General features: G+C 45.5%; 1 protein-coding gene across 1 annotated transcript in view; it reads right to left on the bottom strand.

Annotated features, from left to right (window-relative positions):
• Positions 1-13409: 13409 nt before the first annotated feature.
• LOC147629560 (TMV resistance protein N-like) overlaps positions 13410-14796 on the bottom strand; it is a 2088-nt gene continuing 701 nt past the window's right edge. The window contains exons 2-3 of the mRNA XM_086811931.1: positions 14173-14758; positions 13410-13778 (exon numbers count right to left, since the gene is read on the bottom strand). Of these exons, the coding sequence (XP_086668057.1) occupies positions 13467-13778; positions 14173-14758 (898 nt within the window). The 3' untranslated portion in view covers positions 13410-13466. The remainder of the gene's footprint in view (positions 13779-14172; positions 14759-14796) is intronic.

The following is a 14796-nucleotide window of genomic DNA, read 5'->3' as shown; positions in this document are numbered from 1 at the left end:
AGCCTCTCCCAAGTAATCTGACATCCGTGAAGTGCAGAGTAAGGTCGGAGGGCAATGCCACAAGGGCCCAGTCACGGGCTTGGAGACAGGAGGTGAAGGCTTTCAGCAGTTAGGGTTAGGGTTTGGAGGTACTGCAAACAGAAACGTAGAGAGCACAGAGAGAGAACACGACTCTTTGTGTATTCAGTTATGATAATGTGAAGTACAATAGCCACATAATGAAGTGACCTAAAAGATGTGTTCACATGTCCGGCCATAAAGTGTGCGGGGTGGACCAAAACACTTATAAACTGTTATAAGTGAAACTAAGCTAAACTGGGGGAAAAAACCTCCACTAACTGAAGTAAAAAGTGCCCCAGTAATCTACTGATGATCACTAGCACTCCTCTGGGTGCATACACAGCATAAAACCCAACAAACCTCCCTGGAGTGATATGTGATCACTGTACATCATCCACCAAAAGGAAACAAATTCAAAGCAGTGCGGAATGCTTCGAATTTCGGACGTGGTAATGCCTTGGTGAAGATGTCTGCCACATTCTGATCTGTAGGACAGTAGATCAGACTGATATCACCTGCCTGGAGTCTCTCCCGAACAAAATGATAGTGAATCTCGATGTGTTTCGTGCGAGCATGAAACACAGGATTCCTGGCCACAGCAATGGCACTCTGACTATCAGTATAGATAGGTGTAGGCTCCTCCACTGAAATATCCATATCAGTCATGAGACGACGCAGCCAAACACACTCAACAGTAGTAGTGTAGGCTGCTCTATACTCTGTCTCACAAGACGAAGTGGCCACTGTGGTTTGTTTCTTGCTTAGCCAAGAAATGCATGAAGAGCCAAGAAAGAAACAATTTCCACTAGTGGAATGTCTGGTATCAAAATCACCAGCCCAATCTGAATCGCTGTAAGCATATAACTGCATGTCACCTCCCTCAGGATAAAGCAATCCAAGAGACAAGGTACCCTGCAAATACCGGAATACATGCTTCACAGCTTGCCAATGTGACAATCGCGGGTTGTGCATGAATCTGCTCAACTGAGATATGGCATACTGAATATCTGGCCGTGTAGTACACAAGTAAATAAGGCACCCAACAGCCTGAGCATATGTAGTGGCATTAAATAAAATACTGTCATCTTGTAGTGACAGTTTCATCCCAGGCTCCATAGGAGTGCTAATAGGCTTGCAATCCTGAAATTTAAACTTCTCCACAAGTTTAGCAACATAACGAGATTGCAACAACCCAATGCCTGTGTTATCCTACACAAACTGTATGCCCAAATAGTAGTGTACGAGCCCCAAATCAGACATGTCAATGTCTGTTGCAGTATCTCTTTAAAAGCTGCAATTTTGTCATCATTTGATCCCATGAGCAAAAGATCATCTACATAAAGACTGATGACCAACAGATCTTTCTCTTCTTTCTTTACATACGAAGTGGCTTCTGATGGACTGTTCACAAATCCTTGAGTGAGTAGGAAAGCATCTATCTTTGCATACCAAGCTCGTGGAGCTTGTTTCAAACCATACAAGGCCTTTTTCAGCCTATATACTTTCCCTTCATGACCATGTTCTGCAAAACCTATGGGCTGATATACAGACTTCCTCCTCGAGATCCCCATGTAGGAAAGCAGTCTTAATGTCCAACTGGTGAACAACCCAGCCACCATGTGCAGCCAATGCAATGACACACCTAAGTGTCGACAAATACGGGATGTAGGAGCAAATGTCTCCTCATAATCAATGCCCTTCTTCTGTGCATAGCCCTTTGCAACTAGATGGGCTTTGTACTGGTCAATGGATCCATCTGCATGTCTTTTCAACTTATAGACCCATTTAGTACCAATGGCTTTCTTGCCTTTGGGCAGATCAACCAAATCCCATGTTTGATTCCTTTTAATAGAATCAAGCTCATCCTGCATGGCTTTACTCCAATGCACATTGTCTCGTGCATCCACAAATGAATCAGGCTCAACATCATCCTGTAAACTGGCTGCCATAACCATATTCAAATCCATGATGTGTGCATGCTCATTGGTCCGTGTCTCCCTACGAGTACGACCAGCAAGAGGACCCTCTAGATGGCTGTCCTGTAATGTCCTCAAATACCATCTAGGTATGTGTCTGACCTGTGGTGCCTGCTGCCCCATATTTGGTTCAGCTTCTGGCTCAATTTGCTGCTGAATTTCTGCACACTTCATGATTTGCTGGCTGTCCTGTACCCTCATGAGTTGGATCACCAACTGTGGAATGAAACTCCATAGGTCGTAGACCTTCAAACACATCATTTTCAGCCTGATTTGCATCATAACCAGCCATGGATATTTCTGATTTTTCATCAAAAATCACATCCCAACTAGTGAATATCTTCCTAGATAGTGGGTCATATAACCGGTAGCCCTTGCTCTCACGGCTATACCCAACAAAAATGCATTTTGTGGCTTTATCATCCAACTTCCTCCTCAACTCTTTGGGTATGTGTGCATATGCAAGACACCCAAAAGTACGAAAATGTGATACCGAAGGCTTGCGGCCATGCCAAGCCTCAAAAGGAGTAATGGAAACCAATGCCTTTGTAGGACATCGATTCAAAATATGACAAGCACACATGACAGCTTCTACCCAAAAGATATGTGGTAGCTTCTTTGCCTTTAGCATACATCTGGCCATCTCCATGAGTGACCGATTCTTCCTTTCTGCAACCCCATTCTGCTGTGGAGTATAAGGAGTAGTATACTGATGTTTTATACCTCTACTCTCAAGAAAGGAATTCAACATGTGTGACATATATTCCCCCCCTCGGTCAGAACGGAGAGTCTTAACCTTGCATCCTGACTCTTGTTTCAGCAAGTGCTACAAAGGCCAAAAATGCATCATATACCTGTGATTTCTATGTCAACGGATAGACCCAGCATATACGAGAGAAGTCATCAATAAATGTGTAAAATAGAAGCAACCTCCTAATGACTTTGTCTGCATGGGACCACAAAGATCACTGTGTATAAGCTGCAACTTTGCAGTTGCTCGTAGAGCCTGATCACGTGGGAAGGAAAACCGATGCATTTTTCCCAAAATACATCCTTCACAAATGTGATCTAGAGGCTTCTCCATAAGAGGTAGGTCTGTGAACATGTTATGTCGCTGCATAAGCATAAGACTACCAAAATTTACATGCCCCATGCGAGCATGCCATAACTCCGCATCAACCATAGCTGGAGTAAGAGTGAATGCATTATAAGCAGACTGATCCACTGGCTGAAATGCATCCAACTGATAAAGTCCATGACATAATGTACCAGTAAGCATCAAGGTCCAAAGCATTAGCTTTGTCTCTGACCATGCATTTGTCATCATCAAAGTGGACTTGCATACCACAGTGTGCTAAAGAAGAAATGGACAACAAATTCTTCTTTATCCCTGGTACATATAAGGCATCTGTAAGGCGAAGAATAGAGCCATCAATGACTGTGAGCTGAATCTCCCCAATGCCACGAACTAGATATGAAGCATTATTGGCACACTGAACAGTTTTGCCAACAGGGGCAGGGCCAACATGACAAAACAAATCCCTGCGAGATGTGATATGCTTTGAAGCACCACTATCAAAATACCAAGTACATGCATGCTCTGTCATACTAAGTGCCTGTGAAGACCAAGAGGCATCATAGCTGCATGTATAGAAACAGTAATCCCTGTCCTCAACAAAAGAAGCAGTCTCTGGGAGGCATCATTTACAAACATCCCAGATTCCTTTGCCTTCTCTTTGGCAATCCTCTTTCTACACTCTGTGATGTAGTGACCTGGCTTCTTACAGTAATGGCATTTGCCCTTCTTCTTGGGCTGTCCATCACCTTTCTTGATATCCTGAGATGAACCACCATCACCTGAATTCTGATTTGAACTCTTTGGCTGAGATTTGCCTTTCCCTTTTTGACCTGTAGTAAATGCTTGTTCAGCACTTGTGTTCATATTCATATTCTTCCTGATTTGCTCTTCCTGTAGCAAGAGAGCAACAAGTTCCTGATACTTAAGGGGTTCAACAGCATTCCTCATGCTGAGGTTCAAAGAGGTATGAAAAGCCAAGTAAGATCTTGGCAAAGAGTTCAAGATGGTGGACACAAGCTGTGTCTCAGGAATAATCTCATCCACATTGATGAGTTGCTCTCTCAAATCCTGCAGCTTGTTTAAGTGGCTAGACATATCATCTCCTTCATGCATTTTCTGATTTTCCAGCTCTCTTTTCAAAAACGAGATTCGAGCCTCATTACGAGCAGCATACATCTGCTCCAAAGTCACCCATGCATTCCGTGAAGAGCCAGCTGAACGAATATGAGGTATAATAGACCTCTGTACTGACAATGCAATGAGTGACAAGGCTTGTGCATCTCTGGCATCCCATGTCTTCTGAGCATTTGTTCTTTGAACAGGCAATGGCTGACCTGGTGCCTGTACCTGTTGTCCTCGTCCACGAGCACCCCCTTGGGGAGGAGTCTCTGGAGCCAATGGACCTGGACGTGGTTCATCACCACTAACAAAATCCCAAAGACCTTTTGCCACGAGCACATTTCTCAGCATAAAACTCCACAAGGAGTAGTTCGTGCCGTCCAATTTGTCTTCCTTAGACAAATACGTGAATACATCACTCTGCTGTTGATTTGCCATTATGCCAATGCACAATGTTGTACCTGTGTATCAAAAAACCCAAGCAAAGACCCTGAAAGCAACTGTACTCCACTGAATACAGCTAACCCAAATATGCCTGCACTCTCAATCCTCTGAATGTGCAACACAATGCACCACTGACTGAGTAGAGCAGCACAAATGGCTTACACAGTGCCAAAATGCCCAAAAATGCCCAAAATTACTGCACCCAAAACCTTGCAAACCTGTAGAGATTTCTTTGCAAGAAAATCTGCCTGTATCTGCCAGAAAATTTTCACAGAGAAAAATGCCCAAATTTCAAAACTTGTAAAGCTTACCACAACTGTACAGAGTAGGTTTTGGTGTCCTGTAAGGAACAAGTACAGTCGACTCTACTGTGCAGATACACAACAGCTACGGTCGTGGTACTGTACGGAAGCAGATGCTGCAGTACAGTCGTGGTACTGTACGGAAGCAGGTACTGCAGTACAGTCGTGGTACTGTACGGAGCACAGTACAGAGCAGACGAGCAGGTACAGGTTCAGTCAACTGTATGCAGGTACACTACGGAAGCAGGTACAGATTCGGCCGGCTGTATACAGGTACAGTACGGTACAGAGCAGAGTACGGATAGAAGGCAGGTTCCGTACTGAATGTACGACTGAAGGCGGCGCTGACTGTACGGAAGCACTTGTCTGGCTGCGCAGATGTGTACGGACAGTTGACGGCAAGGGCAGCTGGTGGCGATGGCCTGTATGGATGGCTCTGATACCAAATGAAGGCTTTCAGCAGTTAGGGTTAGGGTTTGGAGGTACTGCAAACAAAAACGTAGAGAGCACAGAGAGAGAACACGACTCTGTGTGTATTCAGTTATGATAATGTGAAGTACAATAGCCACATAATGAAGTGACCTAAAAGATGTGTTCACATGTCCGGCATAAAGTGTGCGGGGTGGACCAAAACACTTATGAACTGTTATAAGTGAAACTAAGCTAAACTGGGAGAAAAAACCTCTACTAACTGAAGTAAAAAGTGCCCCAGTAATCTACTGATGATCACTAGCACTCCTCTGGGTGCATACACAGCATAAAACCCAACAGGAGGGATGAGACCCAAACACTTTGGCAATGAGGGTCGTCTTTGTGTCTTTTTCAATTTCAGCAAAAAGGGTCGCAAGCTTAGCTTCTGAGAAAATAATGGTTCCCCCCCACCCGGGGGGGGGGGGGGGGGGGGGGGGGGGGGTTTGGTTGGGTTGTGTGTGATTAGCCATGAGGTTGATCAGAAAAAAGGCCGACTTGAACCACCGTGCTTGAGCTTTGATGATAAAATTTGATCTCACCTTTGCAGGGCGCTTACTCCATCTCGATCTTTCGTGTCATCACCACCTTAGTGTGACAAGGTAAGGCCTTTGTGCCTATCGCCATCTTTGCTCTAACACACTTCTGTCAACGTCTCGGTCTATTCCATTTGCCCTCTCGTGCTTCGCAAGTCCCTGCTTGACGCTCACCGCCCTTCTTCACAGCTGAGCCGCTGTCGGACATTTGTTTGGCAAACCGGTGACAAGAGTGTCCTTCGCTGGTAGCTTCGCTTCGCCCATTGGTTTTGCCTGCTATTGCAATTGGCCTAGTTCCACCTAAGTGCTCCTGCCTTGCCGTCTCTCGCCATTGCCACTAACTTCTTTGCCGCCTTCGTTTATTCGCTTGTCCATACCTCTTCTGTTGTTGCTGCCATTGATACCTCTCCTTCTACCATCAATCATCCCCTCCTGTCAAACCGTGCCCTATTTCAAGACAACTTCCTTGACTCAAATACCTTTCAGCCTGACGTCAAATCCCTTGATCTACACCTTTCCACCTTGCTATGGCACTTCACTTGGCTTGTCTACAACCCTGGACTTTAAGCAGTGAGCACTTGTACAGATTTCCATGTAGCTTATTTGGTTGTGTTGCCAAATACCATCTTGCCTCTTACGCCACCATCCCGTGTGAATACAAGGATGCAAGGTGCCCGAGCTGCCCAACCATGGCTACTCCTCATAATGGGGGACCATGCAAACATGAGCTAGACGGTGCCTAGACAATGCAATATGAGGGTGGAGCATTGTCTAACAAAGATGTGGTGGCTTACAATCGAATTCCCATTAACATTAAAACTTGAATTTACCTATCATCTTTCAATTCATTTTGAAATTTAAATTCAAATCTTTTTTCAATTTTGAAATTGGAGTTGTGAGGCAAAATCCACGCCCAAAAATATCAATTTTTGGTTTAAGGTGCGCTTCCTTTGGCTCCGCTACCCTACCAGCAAGGCAAACCCTAAACTGCATGTCCAACATAAGTCCTCTTTAAAAGAAAACTCCAGGGTGCTTGAGAGTGGGAGCCAAGGTATTTAGCAAGATAGACCTTAAGTCAGACTACCACCTACAAAGTGTCGCCTACTTTAGAGAGTTGACGATGTGTTCCTGGCAATGGAACCTTGAAACCAGCTGTTGATAGAATCAAGCGGCAGTGAAAGTACACTTCAACAATTCAAGTACTGCTTAAACCTTAAATCAAACAGCAAGCTGAAAATAGACAATTGGGAGCTAGAACACTCCTGCACAAGACACTATAATGGCCCCAAATGCTTGGCGCCCCTTCTGGCAGTTCTTTTTTACTGATGCCGTTCCACTTTACATTTCATGAGAGAACTCTCGCAAGAGTTCCACATGCGAGAATTCTACACCCAAAGGATTGTCCACAGCAAGCTTTCACACAGGAAGTTGTGTTCAAGTGACAGCCCAAGCTCTCTTTTTACACCCCCACGAAAAGCTGTTTGCTTTATTTTTAAAGCTACTTGCTTTAAAATTTATAATACTTTTAAAATTAAAATAATAAAAGTCCACACACTGTCATCTATGCAGGCTGCCATGTGGCAACCTGCCACATCATCAGCAATTATGGCCTGATGTGTTTTCAGCTGAATAAATTAGGGTTAGGGCATGGATTAGGGTTTGGCGCAGTTATGCAAGTGGTTATGAACTGCGGTGACATGGGATTACTCGGCCCCAATGTACAATCGGATGACACCCATGAAGCGGGTCTCCTTGGAAGTCCAATTGCAGTGGTTGGATCTTGCGTCAATGTGGGAACACATCAACAAGATGAAGCTCTTGAACAGGAGGTCTTACAGGTTGGGAAAAAGATCTCGTCAAAGAACATGGCCATCACGTTATTGTCTTGTCTACCATAGAAGCATTCGGGATTCTACTCATCATTGATCACATCGGAGAGGCTCGGTGATATTACTTGGGAAGATCTTGTGCCAATGATCTTGGACCAAGAGGATAAGTTCCAGGGCACCCAATCAAAAGAGGCCTACGGTGTTGACTGGACATCAGTCTAAAAACAGAGGTAAGGCACAGGGAAAGGGTAAGGCTTCACATGCCCCTCAAACAAAGTCTTCCGAGAAAAAGCTCGAAGCTAGTCATCGAATATGGATGCCTTGAAAGTTGAAAGCAAAAAGGACCTCCAACAATTGCACTGAAAAAGGTCATTACTGGCGTCAATGTCCTCAACAAAGTGAAGGAAAGGGGGCTGCCTTAGCTGCGGTCGTGAGTGCATGTAATATGCGGAAGCTTCGGAGAAGGATCGGTACTTCAAAACTCAGAAATCAGCACTCTTTTCGCGACGGAATTAACGCACAAACTGAAAGGAGATGTGCAGAAAATAGAGAGAGAAGGGGGAGATGGAGAGGACACAGTATTGGGTCCCAATTACCCTCTGTAGGGCCCCCACCACGGATGGTGTATTTGCTTTATTAGAATGATGTAAATCTGAAAACAAAATACAGAAACTTGACCTTTTCTTGGCTGGAGAATCCTGCCCTTGACCTTCAGTCCTTCACCCCTTTGCGTTAGCAACTTCTTGGCTGTCCTGGCCCTTGTTTGCTTGGAGCACTTGGTGAATTATGAGATGATTTCAATGATTCTAGGCTGGAGTATTTATACTCCCTTAAGCATCCAGTCAGCCAGCTTCATGAAAGCCTCACGACTAGGTTCTTTTTTAATAAAGTGCTTTCACACTATGCCACATGCTGGCCATTCTGCGCAGGCCTGCTGGGACAGCACCAGGCGGCTGGGCACTCAGCGCATGGGTGTGGGACTGCCCCTACACCTGGCCGACCTGCTGGGTAGGGTTTCTAACCCTGTCGGCTGCCTGTCCAGCAGCATTAAAGCTGGCCGACAGCCCTTCCAGCCCATGCCATGGCTGGTGGGCACAGCTTGGGCCCTCCTGGCCCCTTGGGGGTGGTTCTACACCTCCCCCATGCCCACACTTCAAGTGCAAACCTTCGCACTGGGGTAGCCCTATGGGCTGGCCCCATCTCTACATGCAAACCTACATGCCTACAGAGGTCTGGCATCCAGTTGCAAACCAGATACACAGAACATCTGACATCATTCCAGAGGGAGACTCACAGCGCGGACTGGCACTGCTTCATGTGCAGGACAGTGCACACCTGACCTTGGACTCATGTGCAGGACAATGCACACCTGACCTCGGACGACTGAGATGGATCCCTGGCTGACTCGTCCCGGACTGGGCTCACATGGGACCAGTTCACCATCCCAGGTCCTGCACCTTCTGTACAGAAATGTCTACGTGGCATCCAAGTGCGGGATGCACGTGACATCCCCTTCTGCTTAACTTCACGGAAGCTGCATAGCCTCCAAATAATCCGTCAATAATGCCGGATAGTCTTCGAAAAATTCTTTGTCGAGCCATACCGCTTCATGAGTTCCTCGGTCCTGAAACTTCGTGAGGAACTGTCGTAGTCTTCGGCCTGAGCCATGCTTGAAACGGTGCAGAAGGATCTGTTCTGGAATCATTACTTCTGCTTCATCAATAATGCCTGGTTCCGCTTCGTCTTTGACCTCTGAAGGGGGTGGACCTGCATATGGCTTTAACCAACTGACATGAAATACATCGTGCATAGTCCAACTCGGAGGTAGCTTTAACTGCATAGACACCTCATTAATCTTTTTCCGGATGGGAAATGGTCCGAAGCTCCTGAAAGACAACTTTGGGCATCGCTTGCCCACCTGCTTCAATCTTTGCTTCATAATCCGAAGATACACCCAATCCCCTTCCGAAAACTTCATGTCCCTTCGGTCTTTTGATTGGCCTGTCGAGTGTAGGCCTCTTGCGCTTTAGCCAATCTGTCTTTAACGGACTCTAGGATCTCCTGGTAAGACTTCGTCACTCTGTTCGCCTCCGGTACTGAAGACGAAGTCCTGGTTAACAACGACTGGAAAGGCCTTCCAAACGCTGCCTCATATGGAGTCCTGCCAATAGCTGAAGAAAAAAGTCATTCAAAACAGCTTGAACTAAAGGCAAAAACGATTCCCACTTACCTTGCTGATCGTGGACATAACACTTCAGCACATCAAAGGCCAACTGGTTGTATATCTCTGTCTGGCCATCTGTCTGTGGGTGGAATGCACTGGAAAAATTCAACTTAGTACCAAAATTATCAAACAATGCCCTCCAAAAATGACTGGTAAACTTGGCATCTCGGTCTGACACTATGGTCCTAGGAATCCCGCCAATCGGGTACCAATGCCGAATGAATAGCTGGGCAACATCCTCGGCGGTCACATTGGCCCTGCAAGGAATAAGCATAACAAATTTGCTGAATCTATCAACAATAGTTAAACACTGTGTATTACGCTTACTCGGACTGGGAGGCAGATTTGTGACAAAGTCCATCGAAATGTCCTGGAAAGGACCCTCAGGAATTGGCAAAGGCTTTAACAACCCTATCTTCTTTCCACGAGGAGCTTTCACCTTTTGACAAATGTCACAGCGTTGTACATATGTAAACACATCACGCCTCATCTTTGGCCAATAGTATTGCCGTTCTAATTTCTCCAGAGTCGAATTCATGCCCCTATGACCACCTGTAATGGCATCATGGGCATCATGGAGAAGAGCTGCCCGGACTGAATTCATGACACATAGTCGGCCTTTGTAGAAAAGCCAACCATCGCGTATCAGAAAATGGCATGATCCTGTGGCATCCAATGCCTGTTCCCACTGAGTACCGAATTCCTCGGAATCCGCGTACGTGTGCTTCATGTCTTCTAGTCCTGTACCAACAAGGTCCAGTCTAGTGGTCGGAATCGCAGATACTTGTCCCTTCCTGCTCAAAGCATCGGCCACTGGATTGGCCTTTCCTGGAAGGTACTCAATCATGCCACCGAACTGCTGGAATATCTCACTCCAGCGGTGTTGTCGATCACTCCACTGTGCACTTGGCATCGTCTGAATCCAGCGCAATGCCTGATGGTCAGTGCGAACCTCAAAGTCACGGCCATACAAGAAATGTTTCCAATGTTTCAAGGCCTGTATAACTGCTAGGAGTTCACGATCATAGACTGAGTAGTTCTTTTCGGCGGGCAGTAACTTACGAGACATGTAAGCTACTGGATGACCATTCTGTTGCAATACACCTCCAATTGCGATGTTACTCGCATCGGTGATCACTTGAAATGGTTCGTCCCACGAGGCAAGGGCTAAACAAGGCGCTTCTGATAAAGCCACCTTGAGGTTCTGGAATGCCTCCAACGCTCGTGGAGTCATTCGAATCTTTTGCCTTCTTGTTTTCACTCCCTTTAGCAGATCGATGAGGTCTGCCGAGAGATCAGAAAACTTGTCAATGTGGGTGGAATATGCCTGGCATATACCCACAAATGATCTAATGTCATAAGCGGTCTGAGGTACTTCCCAGTTAACAATCTCGGCCACTTTAGCCGGATCAAGTCAAATGCCTTCGGCACTAATTATATATCCCAAGTAATGTACCTAGAACAGATAAAATTCTAACTTCTTTTCATTGACATAGAGCTCGTTGCTTTCCAGCAACTTAAGGACTTTCTCCACATCAATGTCATGCTGCTCAACTGTAGCTGAAAATATGAGTATATCGTCCAGAAATATGAACACACACTCTCCAATCAACTCCCGGAAAATACGCATCATCATGCGGTTAAATGTAGCTGGGGCGTTCGTCAATCCAAATGGCATAACCACAAATTCATAGTGGGCCCGTTCTGTACGGAAGGCTGTCTTGGGGATGTCCCCCTCTACAATCCGTACCTGGTGGTACCCACTCTTTAAATCCAGTTTGGAGAACACCTTAGCTCCATTCAGCCTCTCGAGAATATAATCAATTCGAGGCATCGGGAATCTGCTCTTGATAGTCAGCTTGTTGAGTGCACGATAATCGACACACAACCGAGAAGACCCATCTTTCTTCTTGACAAACAAGATCGGTGCTGCAAATGGCGACACGCTAGGACGGATGAAGCAAGCTTGCAACAATTCTTGGAGTTGACGGTCCAACTCCGATTCCATTGCCTTAGAAAGGCGATACGGAAACTTGCTCGGGGGTTCCGAGCCTGGGAGGAGGTCAATCTTGTGATCCTCCGGTCTGGACGGGGGGAGCTGGGGAGGGAGACTGTCCCGAAGAAAAATCTTCTGGAACTTTTCATGGAGAACCGAGTACTTCTCGGAAGCACTGGCCACCGTCTGGGCTATCTGGATGTAAATCATCGCACACTGTGCGCCTTTCCTGACTGCTCGCTTAGCCTGCAAGTGGCTTATGAGCGGAAAGTTTGAAATACCTGGCTCACACTTAATGGTCACCGGGGTGTTTGACACATTCCGATCGATCTGGAACGTGTGCTTGTCCCACTTGACATCAGGAAGAAACTTGTGAAACCACTGGATACCCAAAATTATGTCTGCTCCTACAAGAGGGGCAACCATAAAGTCACGCACAAACTCTATGCCCTGAATCACTAACTTAGCACCTAGAGCTTCATACTTGACGCTCGTTGTCATACCTGTGCTAAAACCCTCAACTTGTTTGTCCACCGGAGTCAGCTCGAAACGGGCACGCCTAGCGGCTTGTTCCGTGATCACATCCTCCGTGCTGCCGCTGTCAAACAAGACAACGACTCTCTAGCCACCTATGTAGCCAAAGGACTTGAGCAATTCGTTGCGCTCATACTCCTGGTCATGGGCGCCCTTCTGCTTATCTTCGAGCTCCCATTGTTTAGCAAGTCATTGTGATAAGGGAGCTTGTAAAAGCAAAATAAAGTAACTTTTTCATCACATTAGACTATTTAGCAAGTGTATTTAAGAATCTTACCGACACTGGCCTTGCTTGCTCTTGATTTTGCCATAAGTCTTGCTCTCTCTAATACCTTGATGGTAACATTTGCTTGTTGAGTGTTTAGTCAAATGACGAAAAAGTTACACCATTTTGCTCCATCCTCTTTGGGTCTTGAAGCAAGGCAGCATGTGTAGGATGTGATCCTCCACACATTCCATGTACAATTGGTTTTATGGGGTGGTCCTAAGTTTTAGTTCTTCCATAAATCACCCATCTTTCTCTATATTGTCTCTACAATGTCATCAAGGTCCTCGAGCTTATCATACTTGCAAGAGTCTTACCTTCCCTTCCTAGCAAAGCAAAACACCCTCTTTGCAAGACTCTCTCAACCAGAATTCTGGAGATCGGAAACAAACACAATACTCAAAAATTTGAAGCAAGCCAAAATATTCCACTTAGCACCTTTCAAAAAAAACTAATCTGATACAAACATTTGAGCTCCCTTCAAATTATATGTTTAAAGATAGCATTGTGTGAATCTTAAGTAAAAAGATTCAAGAGACAGTTTCCAAAATCTGTTGTTGTTCCCTAATGTTTCATTGCATAGTAAAACATCAAAAACAGATTGTGTCTAAAAGAACAAGTAAAGAAGTAAAAGCTCAAAAGAAAGAGATGCTCACCTCGCTTACGTCTGACATTTTATCAAGATTGATCCTATTCCGAAAGTCAGTGAGATCAAGTAACTTTTTAAAGGCTTTAACCGTCTCCTTTTGATTAGAGGACCTATACTCAGCAGGCAGTGTCATGTATAGCACTTTACACCCAAAGTGGGGAAAAAAGTGGTCCCGCAGAAACAAGGATATCTTAGACTTGCCGCTTCCAGGGGGTCCATACAACCCCAGCACAAAAGCCTTTGATAAATGAGAGGCCTGCTCTCGTGATTCCATGTCCTTGAATTTCTCCAGGATGACCTGCACAATGCAATGCAACCAACACATATCATACACATCTAGAAAGAAACACGCCTCTCTCTCTCTCTCTCTCTCTCTCTCTCTCTCTCTACATACATACATACACACATATATGTATAAATGTACGTATGCATGTATCTATTTATGCATGCATGCATGCATGCATGATGTTCGTGCGTGAGTGCGTGCTTGTGTATGTGTGTGTGTAGGTAGGTAGGTAGGTAGGTAGGTAGGCCGGTAAGTATGTACGTATGTATTATGTATGTATGTATTTACGTATGCATACATGCATCTGTGTGTATGTGTGTATGAGAGAGAGGGAGAGAGATTCATAGCCTGCCCTACAGAGCTGGAACAAATCAAAGCTAGAGAATAGGTGTAGATATAATCTTACCTTGCAAAGACGATCTTTTCCATTTATAAGAAGGTCATCACATTTGATGGCGGGTGACATGATGTAGGAGATGCTGGAAATGATTTCGTCCAAGTAAGTGAGCAGACCCTCTGATGGATCAAAGACGAGGCCACTCAACGACCGTAGTGCTGCAAGAGCACAAGCCCACTTGGAGACATCAACATGACACTTAACATCCTGCTGATTGTTCCATGCATTGTGCCATCGCTTGAGGTTTTCTCCATCCTTGAGGTCACTTGGTGATAGCAAAAAGAAGAGGGGCAGGATTTTGATCGAAGGAAGCGCATCTACAAAAGCGCAAAGTTCCAACATCGGCCACTTGGAGCACACAAACTCCTCTGACAGCACCACTACCGCCAACCGACATTGTCTAGCTGCATTAAAAATGCATGTAGGGAAGTGATCCCCAGGAGGTAGGCTATGGCGCTTAATGTCAAAGAAGGTGTTGTAAAAAGGACTTAGCACCCTATAGAGGTCCTTGGCAAAACCCTTCTGTGCCCCGCTGTGTGACAAAAAGATGTCGTACACCGGTTCACTGTGATGTTCCAGCTGCAGCATATGCATGCTACGATAAACATGGCAACAGAAAATGTGTTACGCTAG

This window comes from Cibotium barometz, chromosome 17, assembly GCF_041138505.1.
Source record: "Cibotium barometz isolate CiBa-2024 chromosome 17, ASM4113850v1, whole genome shotgun sequence".
Lineage (NCBI taxonomy): Eukaryota > Viridiplantae > Streptophyta > Polypodiopsida > Cyatheales > Cibotiaceae > Cibotium > Cibotium barometz.
Note: the sequence above shows the minus strand (reverse complement) of the source record. Positions and strands in the feature narration are given on the sequence as shown.